This window comes from Balaenoptera borealis (genome assembly GCF_965194805.1).
Source record: "Balaenoptera borealis genome assembly, chromosome: 9".
Lineage (NCBI taxonomy): Eukaryota > Metazoa > Chordata > Mammalia > Artiodactyla > Balaenopteridae > Balaenoptera > Balaenoptera borealis.
The window spans coordinates 12,505,389-12,525,181 of NC_138873.1; the positions used below are offsets into that span (position 1 = coordinate 12,505,389).

A 19,793-nucleotide genomic window follows, 5' to 3' on the forward strand; every position below is an offset into this window, starting at 1 on the left:
AAGTCTACAGAAACGTAGCTCCTGTGTGGAATCCACTTAAGCCTGTCTGCACATAAATGCTGTACAGTGGGATGACCATTTAAAATTGCGGTCAGCTCCACTTTAGCTTCGAAAGCTGGTGAGAGATTGTGTATGGCTGTTCAGAGGATAGAAATAACATATAGAGAAATGTGGGTGAAGGATAATTCTTTGGCTACTTGGCTATAATATTTGTATATTTGACTAGAATAGATGAGAGGCTCCCCTTTGCGGCCCATGTATGATGACAGTTCCAGGGCTTATCTCTTAATGACTGAAATGGTAAATTTGGAATTCATCAAACTTAACTTTTCTCCACGACTGGACTTCCCCTTCGGGCAGTCTTCCATGGGAAGCCTTTAGTGAGTCTTTAAAAGTACGGCAGCTCTACTGGAGATTGACAATGATTTAACCTTTGGACCTTTAAAGATAAAGGACTCTTGTCAACTGTATAAGGCCTCCTTTTCTCAGAAGGGAAGAATGCTTTTAAGTTTCTTAGTGGATTAATTAGTAACTGAAAATAGCACCATTCTTTGAATTGTTCCCACTTTTACAACAAATAACAATGGAAACGAGTGCTGTCAGAAGGAGAAATAAGAAAAGAACATATAAAAGATGATCAAATTTCAGACCTTGTCATTTATGTGGAGATTTTATTCCTACTCCTAGATCCTGCCCTAAATAGAAGAAGCTGTTGATGGAGTCAGGTGTTAAAGAGGAAAGGGGGAGCAGGAGGGGCATTTTTCTTCCCCTGCATTGGTGGGAGTTTAGCGTCTTGAATATCTGAGACATTTCTAGTTGTACAGACAAGGATGGAAGCTTGTTGTCTCGGAAAGACATACTATTTTACACAGTGAGAGTGAAATGAAGGCTAAAAAAGAAATCAAGTGCTGATTAAAGCCATGCTTGGATCTGGGAATTCTTTTGGGTAGGAGGAGGCAATCCTCAAAAGTATTTATGTTGATCTTTAAACAATGTTAGGCAGCGTTGCAATGGTTAAATTTAGGATGACACAGAGCTGGGAGAGACTTTGTAGATGGTTTGGTTCTGACCCCAGAGAGATGAAATGATTTGGTGAATCATTACTTGGTGAAGGGATGTGGTCAGCGCTAGTTCTAGAAACTTCCAGTACATTTTTTTCTGGAAAAACCGAACCACTGATTTTGGATTTTTACATTTGGTAAAACAGTAATTTAACTAGAGGCTATTTTGTGGATATGTTTTCATCTGAGGGGTAGGAAAAAAGAAAAAAAAAGACCAAGAGCCACAGAATTAAATAGAATAGGAATTGTAAAAAAAAAAAAAAAAAAAAATACATTGAAATTATAATTCAAATAGTGTTTGCCTATGAGACCTCTTGGGCTGGGAAGAAGGCAGGGCGAAGGGGACAGGAAGTGAGACAGTGGTGTGGGCCCTAAATGAAATTGGGGCACCTCCATTCACACCAGGTGACATTTCTTTCTTGGGGAGCCAGACCCTCAAGAGGAGTCAGAGTTGGCATCTGATGACTAGCAATAGTAATAAGTACTTCTCTGTGCATTTAATATGTTTGTTTATTTTGTTTTGATACTGACAGGAGTGAGACCCTTGGTTTGACAACCGAAGTATGATTTGCTATCGTTACATTATTGATAGCTTCTCACAAATGGCACAACTTCATTCTGACAAATTGCATATCTCCACTCTGTGTTAAAATCTATAAACAATATACAGAATACTGAATCTCTGTTTTCTCCTCTTACTATTATTCCACATCCTACTTTCAAAGCCAATATCAGCAAGTCAGCTTACACAACTATAGTGAGTCCTGCAGATTTACAGTAGACAGAAAGGAAGGGCTCAGGTCTCTCATGCAAAACAGCCTCCCCGCCACCCCCCCCCCCCCCCCCGGTCTGCCCTCAACAACTGATATTGCAGCATTAGAAAAGAGAATTTTTTTAAAAAATAAATTTATTTATTTTATTTATTTATTTTTGACTGCGTTGGGTCTTCATTGCTGCACATGGGCTTCCTCTAGTTGGGCGAACGGGGGCTACTCTTCGTTGCGGTGCACAGGCTTCTCATTGCAGTGGCTTCTCTTGTTGCAGAGCACGGGCTCTAGGCACGCGGGCTTCAGTAGTTGTGGCTCGTGGCCTCTAGAGCGCAGGCTCAGTAGTTGTGGAGCACGGGCTTAGTTGCTCCGCGGCATGTGGAATCTTCCCGGACCAGGGATTGAACCCGTGTCCCCTGCATTGGCAGGCAGATTCTTAACCACTGCGCCACCAGGGAAGTCCCAGAAGAGGGAATTTTGAAGCTAGATGGATCCTCAGAGTTCCTTTAGATCTAAATCCTCAATATATAGGCCCAAAGAAGCTGGTTTTCTCAAGGTTACAGGGCTGGTTATAGACCACTTCAGGATTGGGGTCATAAAGTCAGCTGGGATCTCAAAGAGTTTTCCTTCAAGATGAATTCTCTGAGAAAAGGACCATCTTAGGCCAGAATCTTAGTAGAGATGAAGTTATCTAACCACAAGACATGGACACAAAGGGGGAGGAGGTGGCCCTGGGAGCAGAGGTGATACAGGAGGCAGACTTGGCCTCCTTGACCATGTTGCCTGGGTCATCGCAGGTGAGGCCAGCATCGTATTTCTCCTCTTCTTATCTCCTGCTCCACCTGGCTGGTGACCGTGTGGCATGCACAGGGGACATTATTTGGAGCAGGACAGAGGTGAGGCTTGCTGGTTTGCCTCCCTGGTGTTATGCAGGTCCCCCCTTTGTTTCATTCCTCCCAGCACCAAGGATTTCCTAGGACCCAGGTAGCAGGAGCTCAACCACCGAAGAGCTTTCTGAACTGAGGTTCCTCCAGCTCCTACAATCCCCCACACCCTCACCCCACAGTTGTTTTACTGGGGCTAAGCCCAGGAGAAGGAAAACAACGTGGAAAAGGAACGAATACAACCCCATTCCTCTGTAACTCAAAGCAAAACTTATATGGAACGCAAATGGAAAAAGAGATTTGATCTGGGAGTTTTTGTTCCGGAGTGGAATGCATACCGTAAACTGATTACTGTAAAACAATTACTGTTGCTGGCATTTGTGAGTTAGTTGGTTGTGGGTTTTAACAACCATTTTGCTGACTTTTAGGCAGCAAGTGTGAGTTTTCCTGTTCAATTAGACCTTTGGGAGTGCTCTTAAAATCCTGTGGAATCATCTGACTTCCTCCGGGAAAACACTGATTGGTATTAACTTTCAGCCTTTCCCTTTTGATGCCGAAGTAGACTGAAATACTTCCTGCTTTTCTAATATGTTCTTTTTCTTTCCACCGTTCCCCCATCCCCAATGATTACAGTATTTCCAAATACAAGGGACTAGTTGTGGAAAATTAAGGAATAGGCTCCTGTTACAGGCTCACATGTCTAAGGATCCCAAATGGGAGGCGTAAATGTGCTTTTAGTGAAAATGTGGGCGTGTTGAATAGCAGGAGCTGCAGAATTTAAATAACTTTGATAGGTTACAACTAGAAGAAAGTTTCCTCTTCTGTGTGCAATTGTAACTGTGTAATGAAAGAGCAAGCACCCTTTAGACTGAACTCAAAGTTCACTAAAGCTGCTTAATTACAGTCTGGAGCACTTGAATTTATATTTCTTTTTCTTTTTTAAATATTTATTTATTTATTTGGCTGTGCCAGGTCTTTAGTTGTGGCATGTGGGACCTTTGTTGTGACATGCAGAATCTTTAGTTGTGGCATGCGAACTCTTAATTGCAGCATGTGGGATCTAGTTCCCCGATCAGGAATTGAACCTGGGCTCCCCTGAATTGGGAGCGTGGAGTCTTAGCCACTGGACCACTAGGGAAGTCAAATATTTCTATTTGATCTGAAGTGGCAATATAAAATATCTCTGTTATGCCAAAGTCAAATTAGGAAAGTACAAAATAGTAAACAAATTATTTTTACATCCTTCTTGTTAACACTTTAGAGAATTTTGTAAAATTGTGGCTTAGTGTGTTTATGACCCTCAAATCTGTATTTTATTTCTAATGTTAAAAGTGTACTTTGTTTACTATGGAGAACAATATGGAGGTTCCTTAAGAAACTAAAAATAGTGTCACCATATGATCCCGCAATCCCACTCCTGGGCATATACCCAGAAACGACTAAAGCTCTAATTAGAAAAGATACATGCACCCCAAAGTTCTAAGCAGCACTATTTACAATAGTCAAGACACGGAAACAACCTAAATGTCCATCGACAGATGAATGGATAAGGAAGATGTGGTACATATGTACAATGGAATATTGCACAGCCATAAAAAAGAATGAAATAATGCCATTTGTAGCAACATGGACGGACCTAGAGATTATCATACTAAGTGAAGTAAACCAGACACAGAAAGAAAAATACCATGTGATATCACTTATATGTGGAATCTAAAAAATGATACAAATGAACTTATTTACAAAACAGAAAGAGACTCAGACATAGAAAACAAACTTACGGTTACCAAAGGGGAAAGCAGGGTTGGGGGGAGGCATAAATTAGGAATTTGGGATTAATAGATACACACTACTATATATAAAATGGATACAAAATAAGGACCTACTGTATAGCACAGGGAACTATATTCAAAATCTTGTAATAGCCTAGAATGGAAAAGAATCTGAAAAAGAAAAAAAAAAAAATATATATATATACATATATATATATACACACACACATATATACATATATATGTGTGTGTGTATAACTAAATCACCTTGCTGTACACCTGAAACATTGTAAATCAACTATACTTCAATTAAAAAAATGTAAAAAGTATTTTTACTTGGCCTAATTTATAGTTTTATTTTTAGGTTTAGCATGACAAACATTAATCTTTTTTCACCCTGAGCTTTTGTGTGTCATTATCAACATGGAACGTATGTTTGAAACAGAAGTCGTTGGGTCTGAAACTCTTGGCATCAGATTTACTGGTTGAGAGATGCTGAGCCCCACAATGTTAAACTGAAACTGTAAGAGCCACTGGTGCAAATGGAATTTGGTTCTTTCTGGACACTCCGCAACTTGATAGCTGGAAGGAAAGGTAGCATAAATCTGTGGGGGAATGTGTAGGATTGATTGTTTCTTTTTGGTCTATAGCATGCTCCCCCTGTTAGCTACTTTAACAGTTGCACATAAAGAAGCTCAACTTCTTTTCTGGGTATGGCCTCATATAACAACTCTTCAAAAATACAGCTATAAATCCTGGAAAAGAGGATTTAACGGTGTCAAATGCTTCTCTTTTGTGCTGGAAAAGTGTCATCAACTTCTCCAAGTCTGATTTAAAATAGGTGAAGTTTTTGAACATTTATCCAATCAACATTGATCTCTGAGTTACAAATAGGGCTCAGTTAAAGAGAGCCAAATATCAACTTTCCTACTGTTAGGAGGACTTAATTAATGTAACTGATCAGAAGAATTTGAATAAGTAGGGCAGCCCCTGTGAGACTTAAAAAAACAAAAAAAATGTCGGAGGACTTTCCTACCTGAATTATCTGATAGGGAACCCGGCATATTTAGGGAGATAACTACATGACTATGGGGTGAAGAATTCAGACCAAATGGAATTGAATGAAAGACAAGATCATCAGCAGCCTGGATAATTTACTTAACTGATGACTTTGCAGTGAGGTAATGTCACAGATAAGAATGCTTAATGCAAACCAAGTAGGATATTTCCCAGGCAGCATTTTGAAGAATTGTTTGGGATCTCTCAAGATAAAAGATGGCATAAGAGACATACATGAGACAATATGTGCAGAGAATGTTAAGTAACTTTGAATGTTCTGAAAAGAGTCAAAAAGCAATGTGATGGGAAAAAAGTGATAATCAAGAGAAAGATCATAGATTGTGAGATAAAGTAGATTATTTGGAGCAGCTCCCTTTTTTCATTTTTTCTCTCATTCTGAAAAACATTGTTTTGAATTGGGGAAGGAGCCTGGGTCTTTACAGATGAATTTGTTTAAAAGTTTGCTTATTTTGCTCCTTTTGTGTTTATCAAACAAAGTATGGTAATAACTACTAATTCAAAATGCTCCATTCCTAGTTCTCAAAAAAATTTAATAAAATATGGACTGGCTCAAAATGTTGATATCACATTGATCCTTAGAACTCTCCGTCTGGGTCTAGCAGGGTACTTTCCTCTGATTAAAGACCAGAGAAGAAAATCCACCCTCTGACAATCACATGATATCTTTGATCTACAAAGGCTACTTGGCATTTGTTTCTGAACCCTCCCTGTGCCTAGTTTAGTGCCTTACAAGTACAGAATAAATAAATGACCTAAATGTGCGACCCCAAGTCAGAAAAATAAAGGTGCTGAAAAGAGAAATCTAGGGAACCTGGGCTCTAGTATCAGTTCTAGAAATTCAATTCAATTAAAAAAAAAAGGATTTATTCAGCTCTTTGTTCTGTGTCAGGGATTGTGGTAAACATCAGCTGCCCATGAGGAATTCTGCTTCTCAAGAAGATGGCCTGGCTTCGTCTGGTAATGTGCATGCATATACAATGTAATAGGATGGCAAAGATTATAGCTAGCAGAGAAGAAAAATTAGCACATTCATAAATGATCATTTTGTATCCACTTTAATTTCCAAAGCTATTTACCTAAGATTCTGCCTTTATTATCTGCCATTAGTGACACTGGATGTCTTCAAGTTTGCATTTCAGACAAGAAGGCCTCCCTCAAACTTTCACGTGCTAACAACTGTAATTAAGGTAGAAGGCCTTATTTAGGCAGTAATTAGCCTTCAGGACTTGAAGTGTAAACAGACTGCTAACTCATTTAGATAGTTAATTGGTCTTCTGGGTTGGAGATCTTAGCATGGCCTTCCTCTTCAGCAATGATGCATTTATCATCAACATACAGATAGTGTGTTGACTTAGTGCAATGAAATTTTGCAAACTCTTGTTTGACTCTCAGAATTTTAGCTTTTAACTCTCTGGTAATGATGAATGCAAATGAATTTGAAAACATCATGAAAATATCAAGTAAAATTCTGTGGCAAAATCATTAACAGTTGACTTTTTCTTCATAATTACAGGGACCATATGGCTCAATCTATTCATGTGATTCCAATGTAAGTATTGATAAATCCCCTTTCAGATTCAGGAATATCTTGGTTTGGAGATAAATTATGTGGTCACACTAATCATCATTAAAGATGATACAAAATACAGTGATTGCTGTTAACTAAAGTTGTGGGTAAGATTGGTTACATTTTCCAGTGACTCCAATGACAGATGTTAAGATGCTCCCTTCTTGCTTCCATAAAGAAAAGATGGTGAACAATTGACGTTATTAAGTTTTAAAAGTCATTTCTTTTCTGAAGGACAACTACGCCATCTGGAATTTTGTCATTGCCTTTACCAAGTTTCCTGGTCAACCAGCAACTCTTGCTCAAAAAATGACAACAAAAAATTATTGTATTTGATAACTGCATGTCTTTGTGTTGTTGTGGCACCTCTGCTGTAGATGAGTTGCATGGAAGGTGAGTCCGATGTTTCACTTTTTAAAGTAGGTTTCTTCTTCTTGGGTACTCCAGCTCACCACTCTACGCAACAGACGCTTAGGCTTTCTGCTAGCCGTCCTTCCAACATGTGCATCCAAGTTGACCTGTATAAATAGTCCGTATCATACTAATTCAACAGATATTTCATGAATGAAGTGGCTGGCACACAGGAGGCATCCAGATATATATATATTCAGTGAATGAATAAATACGAACCGCACCTTTGACTCCCTGCTAGGTGGTACCAGCTAGGTGGTAGGAAGAGGGAGAGGAGAAAAAGCTCTATATAATATCAGGTAAGTTCTGCCTCCCAGGGCTTAACAGTCTCCAAGGGGAAGATGTAAATAAATAACGCAATGGAAGGTAAGAATCACTAAGTGCCAGAGCATCTGTGAGTGGGAGGTGGAGCTCACTGGGGCTGGAGAGGAGGGGGTGAAGTGAGGCTTGAAGGAGGAGAGGTAAGTATTCAAATTTAGGATTTTCCCCCAGTTCGGGGTTAACTCTGGCCCCCGACTGAGCCCCTGAAAGTAAAAGGGCCCTTCTGTCAGTCGCTGAAACTGCACACAGTATCTTTTTTTTTTTTTGGAGCTGGCTAACAACTTTCCCTTCACGATTGATGACTAATTCAAATGAGCATTAGCTCACTTTGCAAATATGAATATTACAGTATGGCAATATAGAACGCTAAAAGCTACCAGTTTAGTATGATTCATTTTAGTTGCGAAGTTGAAATATTGCAGTAGCATTAAAAGAGAAGTGAGTTACAGACAGAGAACTGGTTGCCAAGGGGGAGGGGAGGTGGGAGAGGGATGGATTGGGAGTTTGGGATTAGCAGATGCAAACTGTTATATAGAGAATGGATAAACAAGGTTCTACTGTATAGCACAGGGAATTGTATTCAGTGTCCTGTGAGAAACCGTAATGGGAAAGGATATGAAAAGGAATGTATATGTATATGTATAACTGAATCACTTTGCTGTAGAACAGAAGTTAACACATGGTAAATCAACTATACTTCAATAAAATAAATTTAAAAAGAAGTGAATTAGATTGTCACAATGTCATCCAAAATATAAATAAAATAAAATAATTTTCCCTTAAGAAATGTAAAAGAAGGAGGGCTTAATCGCATAGCAGTATTGACCCACAGCACTTAAAGCGAACAGAACGTGCAGGTCTCACTTTAGTTTTGATTTTATTATTACTTTTTTTAGTGCACTGTTGCTCACAGCCAGACAGCCTGTACTGCTACCAATAGGACCGAGGCCTCACCAAAGCCGACGGGCTCTGCAGGATGCACGCGTATCTACAACCCGCCCCCTGAGAAAGAAAGTCCGGCCCGGGCCACTCCGAGTGTGCGGAGACCCGCTGAGAGAGGGAAAGTAACCGGAGTCGGCTGGCCGGGCGGCCCCGCCCCCTCCCACGAGTTTCGCTGGGTGTCCGGCCCCGCCCCTTCTTTTATTCCGAGCGCGCAGGCTGGAGCTGGAACTTTGTAACCCGAGCGCGCTCGCTTTTCGCTCCTCCCCGCCCCGCTGCAGCCAGCCAGGGAGGCGCAGGAGGTGGGACCTGCGGGCGGGAAGACTCCGGACGCCGGCGCGCGAGGAGCGGGGACCCGGGAGAGCTCGCAGCCCAGAGGAGGAGCTGGAGGGGGAGCGGAGCGCGCGGCCCGAGAACCCGAGGCAGCGGTCCCTGCCGGAGGCGCAGAGGGGCGGCGGGGAGCAGCAAGGCCGGGAGAGTCCCGCTCGGAGCCGAGGCCGGGGGATCTGGGCTCACAGCCCCGAGTCTCAGCAGCTGCCGTCGCCCAGGAGCAGCAGCTGTGCCCGGGGTCCCGGCCGCGGCGGCCGCGGGAGGAGGAGGAGCTGCAGCTGGACGGTGGCAGCTGGAGGAGGAGCCGCGCCGCTGTCCCGTGCGCCGGGGAGAGGGCCGCGCCGCCCGGGCTGAGCCGCGCTGGGATGTCCCGCTGACCGCGGCAGCCATGCAGCCTTGACGGGGCGCTCGGGCGCGGGGACCAGCCGCGGGGCGCGCCCTCCCGGGAAGGGGCAACGGGCGCGGGCAGCAGGACTTCACCGCCGACTCCAGCCCCGCTGGGTGCCCAGCCATCCACCATGGAGCCCGTGACCAAGTGGAGCCCCAAACAAGTGGTGGACTGGACTAGAGGTGAGCGAGCCTTGGGGGGGGGGGTGGCCCGGCGTCTCCGACCCCGGGCATCGGCTGGCGGGGAGCTGGGGTAGGGGGTGCTCAGCCCTTCCTGCAGGTGAGGAGCGTTGAGAGCGCAGCGCGGTGACAATGCAAACTTCTTCCCACTGGCTTGTGCGCCCCTAGCTCTTGTGCCTGCTTGCCGGGGGTGCGAGTGGTGACAAGCCGAGGAGAGGCCCATCTTGAAACCGGGGGCGGGGTAGGGGTGGCCTCTGAATGGAGGGAGGGGGCCGGGCGTGCGGATCTCGGACGCGGGGGCGCCCTCCCTGCCCTTCCCGGCGCCCCGGCTGCCTGTCCCGGGGCGCAGAGGCACAAGGCGCCTTTGTGTGGGTGACTCCCCTCGGACGTCGTCAGCGCCGCCTGCCCAGAGCAGTTCGCAGGCGTGACGAGGCGGTTGGACAGGTAAAGGGAGACCCCGGCGGCTCGGCGAGCCTCCCTGTTTTTGTCGGAGAGGGAGGGAGGGCAGCGCAAGAACCAACACTGAGGCATTCGCGCCGGCGACGAGCCTTGAGCCAGACTCCCTGGGACTCGGCGACTTTCGCTCCGGGAAGGCGCCAGTACCCCCGGTGGCGCCGCATTTTTAGGCCATATTTAAACCCTGGGAAGAAGTCGTCTGACTGCTTGGAACCTTTTCCCTGAGTTATGCCGTCATTGGGATGAGGGAAAGCAGTGGGTTGGTTGGACAGGCGGCCGGTGGTAGAGCAGGGGTGGCTGGAAGCTTGGACTCCGAGCTGTCACGGTTACTTTTAAGTACCTGCCAAGACTTCGAGGGAAAAGTGACGGAGGTTCCTCAAGCCTCTTTGAACCCTTTCAAGAGAACAAGCCCTCCAAGAACAACCAGTGTTTTGGTGGGCTTCTCACCCCCTCCCAACTCAGCATCTCTCTGTTTCAAGTTACTATTTTTTTTTTTTTTTTTACTTTATTCTATCTGCTCTTCCAGGTGAGGGGAATGGTGTCCTTTCAGAATAATAATAACTAGAATTGTATAGCGCGTTACGGTTTGCTAAGAGCTCTCTCTCTGTTATTAACCTTGGTCTTCAGTAAGCCTGAGAGGTAGGTAACACTGGTAAGATCAGGTCATCTTTCTAACTGTCTCACCCATGGCTGCGGCATCACAAACACTGGTCATCTCTGCATCTCATTTCTCATGCCTGCGTAGTACACACAGACCACGTGGAATGGGATGTCCCCGATGTATGGGAGGTATGGCACGTGCCAGCGGGGTATGTCTGACCATTTCCTGCTCCTTTGGGAGAAGGGACAGGGTACATCGCTCCTGAGAAGAGGTTTGCCCAGGGACCAAAATTTCCTGGGCTCTTATTTAAAACAAACATGAAAACACCAAGTACTTGTACATTGAGTAACGTGTAAACAGCAATGTCACTGCTTGATACGAAACATAAACTTAAAAGCTATGAAGACCCAGATCCTATTTTGAAATGGGGTGTGTTCCCCCATTCAAGATACTGCTAGGTCCCCTGTCTAGCGACTTGCCCAGTCTGAGTTGGTTGATCTATTTTACCAGTGTATCCATCATAGAAGCAAACTAAGAAACTGATGACTTCAGCAGTTTTTGACCTCAAGAGCTGCTCTGTCCAAAATGGTAGCCAGACCACAAGTGGCTTTTGGGCCCTTGAAATACGGCTGGTCCACATTGCCATGTGCTGTAAGTGTAAAATACACACTCGTGTGAAAAACAGCATATAAACTATCTCATTGCTAGTTGTTTATACTTATTACATGTTGAAATAATATTTTGATATATTGGGGTAAATAAAGTTTATTCCTAAAATTAACTTCACCTATTTATTTGTACCTTCTGAAAGGTGGCTCCTAAAAAATTTAAAATTACACAGGCGGCTGATTTTTGCAGCTCACATTATATTTGTACTGGACAGTACTGCTCCTGAGTAAAAGAAAGGGTTACAATTTATCACTCTGGCTTTTCTGAGCCACTGCCAGCCTACTTGATAAGGTACAACCAGAAAACCAGTAACAGGCAAACAGGGAGATTATGGAGTGAGATCTTCACACCCTCAAGATTTGTGTCCTTTTTTTTTTTTGGTCTCTCTTGGGATTGGGAGAGGAGAAGCATAAATTCACATCCTGTTATGTTTGTTTAGCATTTAAGTCAGAGCATATTAAACTGTTTTTGGTATCCTATTGCCTTGACATTGTGACTTAGTTGAGATCGCTTTCACTCAGGGAAAGTATTCTACTGACCTGAAAGAGGAATTATGGGTGGTTCAGTATCTTGGTGTCTGGCGCGTTGGATACTGATTAGGTTACATACCTGTGGCTAGTACGTGGCAACTTTATATAAAATGCTTGTGCCCTTTTGGACCCTTAAGTACAGCCTCATCGAATGACCTGGATACTTTTTGTGTTAGAATCTAGAGAAGAGAAAAGGAGGAAGTGTGTGGCGAACTCTTAGACGAGAGGCTACATTCTCCCAAATTGGGTGACACATTACTTGAATATTTCTCATAGTCATGATGTGAAAATATCAACTTTTTAATAAACTATTGGCTTATGCAAACTTGTTTGCTTATAGGACTATTTTTAGCTGTCTTTGCTAACCTCCCTGCCTAACCCCCATTTTATAAATACATCCTACTGATAAGCAGCTCTTCTTGTAGATTGCCACTCTTGGCATTGCATGAGTGTGGCAGTGGTGATCGTGAGCACTGTAGAAAGCCTTAGATTTAAAACTGTCTAAATTCGGCCACAACCTCTAGCTTGCTCTCATGTTGATGTTATTAGGCAGATGAATATATTAGGAAAAAGGTTGCTGTCTACAGAATGAAGTAATTCATCTGGCTTTTATTATTATTACTATTTATTATAATTTTTATTTGTATTAATCCCAAGCTCTAGCAACACCAATGTTATGATATTAGTAGATCTTCAGTGCATGTTAGCGCAGGTCTAAGCATTGTACAAGTGTTAGCTCATTTAAATGCGTAAACACCCTTTGAGGTAGGAACTATCATTTCCATTTTGCAGTTGAGGACACCGAGGCATAGGAAGGTTAAGTACTTTGACCAGTGTCACACAGCCACGAAGTGACAGAGCGGCGTTTGACCCCAGACAGTTTGGCTTCATTTCCTTCCATCTTCTTGGGAAGTTCTTCCCAGGGTCACCCCCAGAGGATGCTCTCATCTTCACCACATGGATGAATAGACCATCAGGATCCCTGTGATGAGTTATAGATCATGTGTTACTGGAGGAGAGTCATTCGCTATATGTGTGTCTTATTCTACCTATTCCGTATATGTCAGGAAGGTTATTTGTTAAATTAATTCATAGTTTCATGGCACCTTGCCTTCTAGATGATTTGGTGAAGGCTTTTGCAAAGCAGATGAACTTTTACAATGTGTATCAGGCAAGAATAGGGTCAGCTGCATATAACAGAAAACCCAGTTTTTGGTGGACTCTCCAAATGAGAGTTTTGATTTTTCCTTGGAAAAGAAGTCTGGAAATAGGGAATTCAGGATTGTGTGGGGTTTCCGTGGTGCCATCAGGACTCCAGGCTGCTTTTGTCATCCTGTTTAGCCATTCTGAGCAGGGGGCTGAACCCTTTATGCCAAACACCTCCGTGCAGGATGGCTGCTCCGCCACCAGGATCACGTTCTTGTTCCAGGCTGGAGAAAGGAGACCCAGAGGAGACAAAACACTGGTGGTAGCCAAGTCTTCCCCTTCAAAGAGCTCTCCTAGAGGTTCCATCAAATGACTATGCTTACATCGTAGTTGCTACAGCTGTCACGTGACTACCTCATGCTACAGGGGAAGCTGGTCACTGTAGTTTTTTTTAAAGTTTCGTACACTGTGGCCTTGAAAAAAATTTGGAGTTTATTCAGTAAGGAAGAGGGGGAGAATAGATATTGGTAGGCAGCCAGTAGTGTCTGACATACAGTAATTTACATGTCCTGATATTCATAGATCAGCTCTCAAAGTAGGACACATGTCACAATTTCCCACTTCCCTCAAGCCCATGGGTCCGCCTTGTTTTAGAAATAGTGTTGTATTTTCATCCCTGTTAAGTTTTCTCAGGTCAGAACCCTAAGCTGATTATGAGGTCTTTGTCTCTAAGCCTGATTTTTTTTACTTGTTATATTTAATATGCTCATTTCATTTACAAAGATGTTTCATTGAAAACAGTTAATTGCAAGTTTATGGTAAAGAATTAAATTAAAAAATTCACATCTGGAGTTCCTTGTAACAATGGGAAAAGTTGGAAAGAGTCTGACTTAAAGCCAAATCATTCTAAACTTGATTTAAATATTAGAAGTTGCGTTGTAAAATGCCGCGTCCCAAGTTGTGTTCCTGCTTTCAGGCCATTGGAGTGTCTTCAGCAAGGAGGAAGGGTTACTGGTTTGTCCCTGCAGCCCCGTGCGTCCAGCCCTTGGTCATTGATCGGTCTGCGACGGACAGTCTCGAAATAAGTGTGTTTGTTGTTGAGAGAGCACATCTATAAAACCAGCTTTAGTCCCAGAACAGAAGTCTCTCTGGCCACCTTCTGGTGCTGACGGTGTGGTTAATGTTTCCCCATCACCAACCAAGAGGAAAGGGAGCTTTCTTGTTTGAGGTCTGAGCATGTGCTCAGGACATCTGCTCATTTTCTATATCTGGCCGTGGGCACTGCTTTTTTCCTGATGTGTCTGTAACATGTGGCAGGTCAGCAGTTTTAAAGTGCCTCACTATCTGGTCACAGAGGAGCTGGAGTTCCCTTGTTAACGGTAGAGATCTTGTTCGTGGCTGGTCAAAGGCCAGTTCTTTTTGTCGTTCTGATTCCAGTTAGGTTGTCCTTCTTCCTTTAGCCTCTAGGGTCGCTGGAAAAGGGAGGTCGTTTCTTTTGGCAGTTGTAGGTCCACCATTTGGCTATAGGTCAAGAACTCTTGTCTTTAGTCCAATTTCTTGCCAGTTCTATCTCCTGGACTCCAGCCACAGAGTTTTCTTAATCATAATAATAGAAAAACATTCATTGAAGTATTTATTATGTATCAGACACTGGGCTAAGTGCTTTATTTAGACTCCCTCGTTTACTCCTCAGAAAACCCGGTGAGGTGTGCGAACAATTATTAGCCCGTATTAAAGGCGAAGAAACTAAAGCAGAGACGGGGAGCCTCTGGTCTCGTGCTGATGGGCGGTGGCGCTCTTAAATGCTGTCCTGTCCTCCATCACTTCATCGCTTCTGTGGCTTGTACCAGGCATTGGAACTTAGAGGTGAGAGTGTGGGCTCTGGAATCAGTCTCTGGCTTTGTATCCCGGTACCACCTCTGCCTGTGTGATCTTATGTAAGCTCTCAATAAATTACTGCTTGTTTTTATTGCTTCCTCTTCTCTTTTATCCTACAGCTCCAGGACATAAATTACTCTCTCTGAGCTGCGTGGTCTGTCATAAGGTTGATTCTTACCATCCAGGGACACCAGTCAGTGCCGTGGAGATTTCCCTGCCGTTTGTCAACCACTCAGAGGACCCCGGGGTGGGACTTGCAGCTGGTCAGGAAGGTTCTTGTTTTTGTTTTTTGCTTTTTCTATGTTGATATTTTATTAAATTCTTTACGTTTTATACTCACAACAATACTATTGCATCCTCTGTGCAAAGTAAATTCTAGGTGTATCTAAAGCTTAATTATAAGAGCAAACTTAAAAATATTAGAACAAGTATACGAAGGACTCTATTAATTCCTCTTAGGCAAATTTCTTTTAAAAATACTAAGAAGCAGAAATAATAAAAAGTGACGAGACAGACAGATGCCCAACAAGTATATAAAAGGATGCTCAACATCACTAATCAGGGGAAGGTTCTTGGTGAGCTGAGTGGTAGATGCCTCTTGCCAATATCCTGAGCCCTCTTGGGGTAAATAAGTTCAAACTGTATTTTGTCAACTTTTTTCTTATAGTCACTGGACTTCCAGTGAGCATGGCGTTAGGACTGGCTCTTGCTTTGGACCGTTGACCCCTCTGTGGCACCTGGTCCATGACTAGTGGTACCTGCATCTCCCGGGAGCTTGCTGGAGATGCAGAAGCACAAGCCTGCTAAGTCTGCATTCTAACAAGATCCCCTGGTGATCCATGGGCACATTGCAGCTTGAGAAGCTCTGCTCCAGCAGCCGCTGCAAACGCGTTTTCCCACTTTGCTGGTAGGTCCTGCTGTCTGATCTGACATGGGCTCCACCTATTTTATTTAAGTTCCCTGGTGACAACACTTGACTTGGCCACTAATTAAAACAGAAAAGCAATCTTAGGTAGTGTGCTTATATTTATATATTTATAAGCACCACCTAGCAACAACATCAGGTGATTCTCTGTAAACTAAATGAGACATTTCCCTTGAGCTGTCTTCCATATTTCTTGGGATTTGAAGAGTTCTCATAACAATCCTTTTTTTTTTTAAAGCCAAGTAAGAAGAAGGGAGTCATGGGGTGGTCAGTGGGCTTGTGTGGTTGCAGTGTGTTCTCAGGATCCTTAGGTGGACTTTGGAGGATGAGCTGGGCTTTTGGCCAGTCACATGGTCCTGTAGTCTGGGACTGCACCGGGTTTACCAAACTTAGATGATTTTGGGGGGGAGATTTCATTGTTGCTGGAAAGTGACACTGAATGTCATTCAGGGCGGTTCTCAAAATTTGGAAGTACGTGCTGTGCCGAGGCCGGGTGTCTGAGTTCTGTGTCGGTGGAGATTGGGAGGTGACCTCTCCTTGTTCAGACCTCACCTGCATGCTTCCCTTTTGCGTTCACATCATTGCGGAGAGCTGCGGGTACCTCAGTTTTCTGTCTTGCTGTTTCTGTGTCACCGCCTCGATGTTTGTTCATTCCAAGCCTGTTGTGTTCTAGCTCTGGGACATCTATGTTCTCACCTCCTTTTCCTCTTTGCTTTCATTTTGGGAGGTTTCTGGTGTTTTCACCACTGGTATAGCCATTATCTAGGCTTTAAAGCAAGTTTTATTTACACAAGCTCTTCCATGTTTGTTCTCATCTGATATTTTCACAAGCCCGAGAGGAGCACAGTGAAGGCCCAGTGAGGATAGAGGCTTTCGGACATGAAGTCAGTTGTCCAAGGTCAGAAGGCCAGGAGTTGGGACCACACTCCACAGGCTTCTGTTCTCTTGTTCTGTGCAGCCCCTGGTTCCTCCTGTGGTCAACGTGGTGCTTTTCGTTCTCTCTTCATCAAGTGTCGGGAGGGGCAACCTCAAAGAACTTTTGACTTTTGTGTTCCCTGATTATCCCTTCAGGGTTTACACTCCTGGGATACATTCCTTTTCTTTCTGTTTCTTTTTTTTTCTTTCTTTCTTTCTTTTTTTTAATTACACAGCTTAAGCAGGACCCTACGTATTCTGAACCTGACCTTTTAGCATTTGAGACACTTATTGACAGTTATTTATTTTTATTGTAGTTTGTTGACTGTGTTGTATTGTTTCAGAATGCTACTCAGTAATGAATCATTTCTCTTTTTGACTCTCTTAATCTAATTTTTATTTTATCTTGAGTGTCATATGGCAGATTTTTTGTCTGGTACAATTAACGTTTCTATTTGGTGGAATCACATCCATCCATCCATCCATTTAACTTTCTTAAACGATTTTTATGGCTTCATTTCCTGCTTGCCTTTGATTCTTCACAGCATTTTCATTTTAACTGCTGAGGGAGAGATTGGGCATGGTGAATAACACACAGGCTTTGGAATAAAATAGAGCTGGATTCAGATTCTGTATTTTTTTAAAAAAATTTTTATTGAAGTGTAGTTGCTTCACAACAGATTCTGTATTTGATACTAACCGATTTGAAAACTTAGTAAAGTATCTTAACTTCCCCAAGCCTGCCTTAGGCTTCTCATTTGTGAAATGTGACTGGTAATTAACTCACAGTGTTTTTGTTAGAATTAAAAGAGGTAACGTAGGGAAAGCATTTTGCATAATGTATGGCATATAAATGTTCACAAACTCATTATTGATTAATTCATAATAACTCCAAGTTAATATGTAGTATAATTGGATTATTGTTGCTTAAATATTTAATGCTGTTGTGGCTGATAGTCACCTTTCACGTGTTTACTAATAATTTACGACAATTCCATCCTTCTCTGTATTGGTGGATAGATGGTGAGTTAAATTAACTCTGTTTTTTGTCTTCTCCTTGTTGTTTCCTGGGACACTTTTCCCTCACTTCCTTTGAGGACCTCGTATGTCCTGGAGGAAGGTGGCGCCATGGAAAGGTTTAGTAGTAGTTCTCTTGGAGACAGCTTCGGAGGAACACTTTCCTCGATGACAAATTCCACCCTGTAGTAATGAGAGAGTTTCATTCATTCAACAGGTGATTACTGAGGACCTACTAAGTTCAGGTATTGTTCCAGGTGCTGGAAATCCAGCTGTGTTCTAGGTGCAGGGTTCCAGCTTGGTCCCTCCTTTAACATGGTAGATGTGGGGATGACAAACAACAATACCAAAACCACCACCACAACAAAACAGATGAACAAGAAAATATTCGCTAGTGATAAGTGCTAAGAAGAAAGTAAAGCAGAGAGGTGAGGGAGAGTGACCAGGTGGGAGACTTCTTGGGATGGTGTCACTGGGGAAGCCTCTCTGAGAAGATGACACTTGGGTATGAATGACAAGAAGGAACCAGCCATTGGAAAATTAGGGGGAAGAGCATTGTAGGCAGAAGGCACAGCCAGTGCAAAGGCCCTGAGGTGCAAATGAGCTTGGAGTGTTTGAGGAAAGGAAGCGCAGTGGCGTCATGAGGAGCAAGGACGGTGGGGTTGTGATGGGTGGGGTGAGAGACACAGCTGTCAGATCATGGAGGGTCTCATAAGTCTTGGACAGGCATTTGCAACATTTTCTCATCATGAAAAGCAGGGGAGTGACATGATCTGATTTGGGTTCTTGGGGCAGAAATGAGTTTAGGGAGCCCAGATGGAAGGCATTGCAGTATTCTGGAGATGATGGTGTCTTGCACGAAGGTATTGGTGGTTCTAGCATTTGTGAAGCCAAGTTCTAGGTAGAGTTGGTTCACTGATAGCTTCACATCCAGATAATTTAAAAATTATATTTGAACTTGGGGTGTAGATTCATTTTTTTCTTTCTCTGCCAGGGTTAAGAGCTCTCCCTGCCCTTCCCTCATCCTGATTACTCTCTTGTCGTTTAAGAGGGAGAGCACAATCTGTCTTTCTGCGTTCACATGCTTTGTTTGCGTCATTGTTCTCTTCTGGCACATTTTGCAGGGAGCTCCAGTTTCTGAAGCTGTTTATTCATCTATGAATAGGGTTTTTGTGAAAGTGGACTTAGCCTAGTTTGTTTTCTTTGACATCAGATGGCTGATGGAACAGTTTTTAACCTGGGATCAGAAGGGCAGATGCAGTTGTGTTTACTAGAGCAAAACAGTTCCTTAGAATGCAGATCAGTAGTTGTCAAAATTAGAAAGTCTTTTTATGAAAACGAAAAATAGTTGAGTCAAAGGAACTGGTCAATAGATCGAATTTAAAATACTTTGCTCTGCTGATAGACTGTCCTAATTTTACTTTGGAAAATAGAGTCATCATTTTTTGATTGAATAGATGGTATTTTGAGAAATTTCAACAGGTAGGAGTTGAACACATTTTTTTTTTTTTAACACTCGATGCATCGCTTATCAACAGGGTAGGAGTGAGTGGGAGAGAATCAAAGGTTGGTAGGTTTATATTAGAATAACCTAGAAACTTTACAACACACACCTCATGTCACCCCCTATAGGGAGAGTATCTTTCAGACTTTTAGAGGAAAAACCCCTATGTGTCATCAAGCAGAAAAGGCAGTGATTATGATCATCTGAATCATGCTTTCCTGAGGAAAACCTTTCAGTGAAAAGAAACACTCTATTTCCTATTTTCAGAGATTTGCAGCAGAAGGGAAATTCAGTGCTTTTGGGTTTAGGAGTGGATGTGCGTACATGAGTGTGTGTGTCTGTGTGTGTTTACGTGTTTCTAACTTTAACCTGTGTTAACTGCACAGATTTTCATGTTCTCAGGGTAATTTTATATTACCGTGTCTTAGGGAGAATCAAGTCAAAAGTCTACCT

At 43.1% G+C, this 19,793-nt stretch overlaps 1 protein-coding gene across 4 annotated transcripts in view; it reads left to right on the plus strand.

Annotated features, from left to right (window-relative positions):
- CNKSR3 (CNKSR family member 3) overlaps positions 1-19,793 on the plus strand; it is a 129,854-nt gene that overhangs the window by 20,695 nt on the left and 89,366 nt on the right. The window contains exons 5-7 of one of the 4 annotated variants that reach the window (XM_082404552.1): positions 6,454-6,521; positions 7,078-9,702; positions 15,099-15,251. In XM_082404552.1, the coding sequence (XP_082260678.1) occupies positions 9,651-9,702; positions 15,099-15,251 (205 nt within the window). In that variant the 5' untranslated portion in view covers positions 6,454-6,521; positions 7,078-9,650. Of the gene's footprint in view, positions 1-6,453; positions 6,522-7,077; positions 9,703-14,794; positions 14,968-15,098; positions 15,252-19,793 lie in introns of those variants that run through there. The other 3 variants (XM_082404551.1, XM_082404556.1, XM_082404553.1) reach the window with 3 other exon arrangements.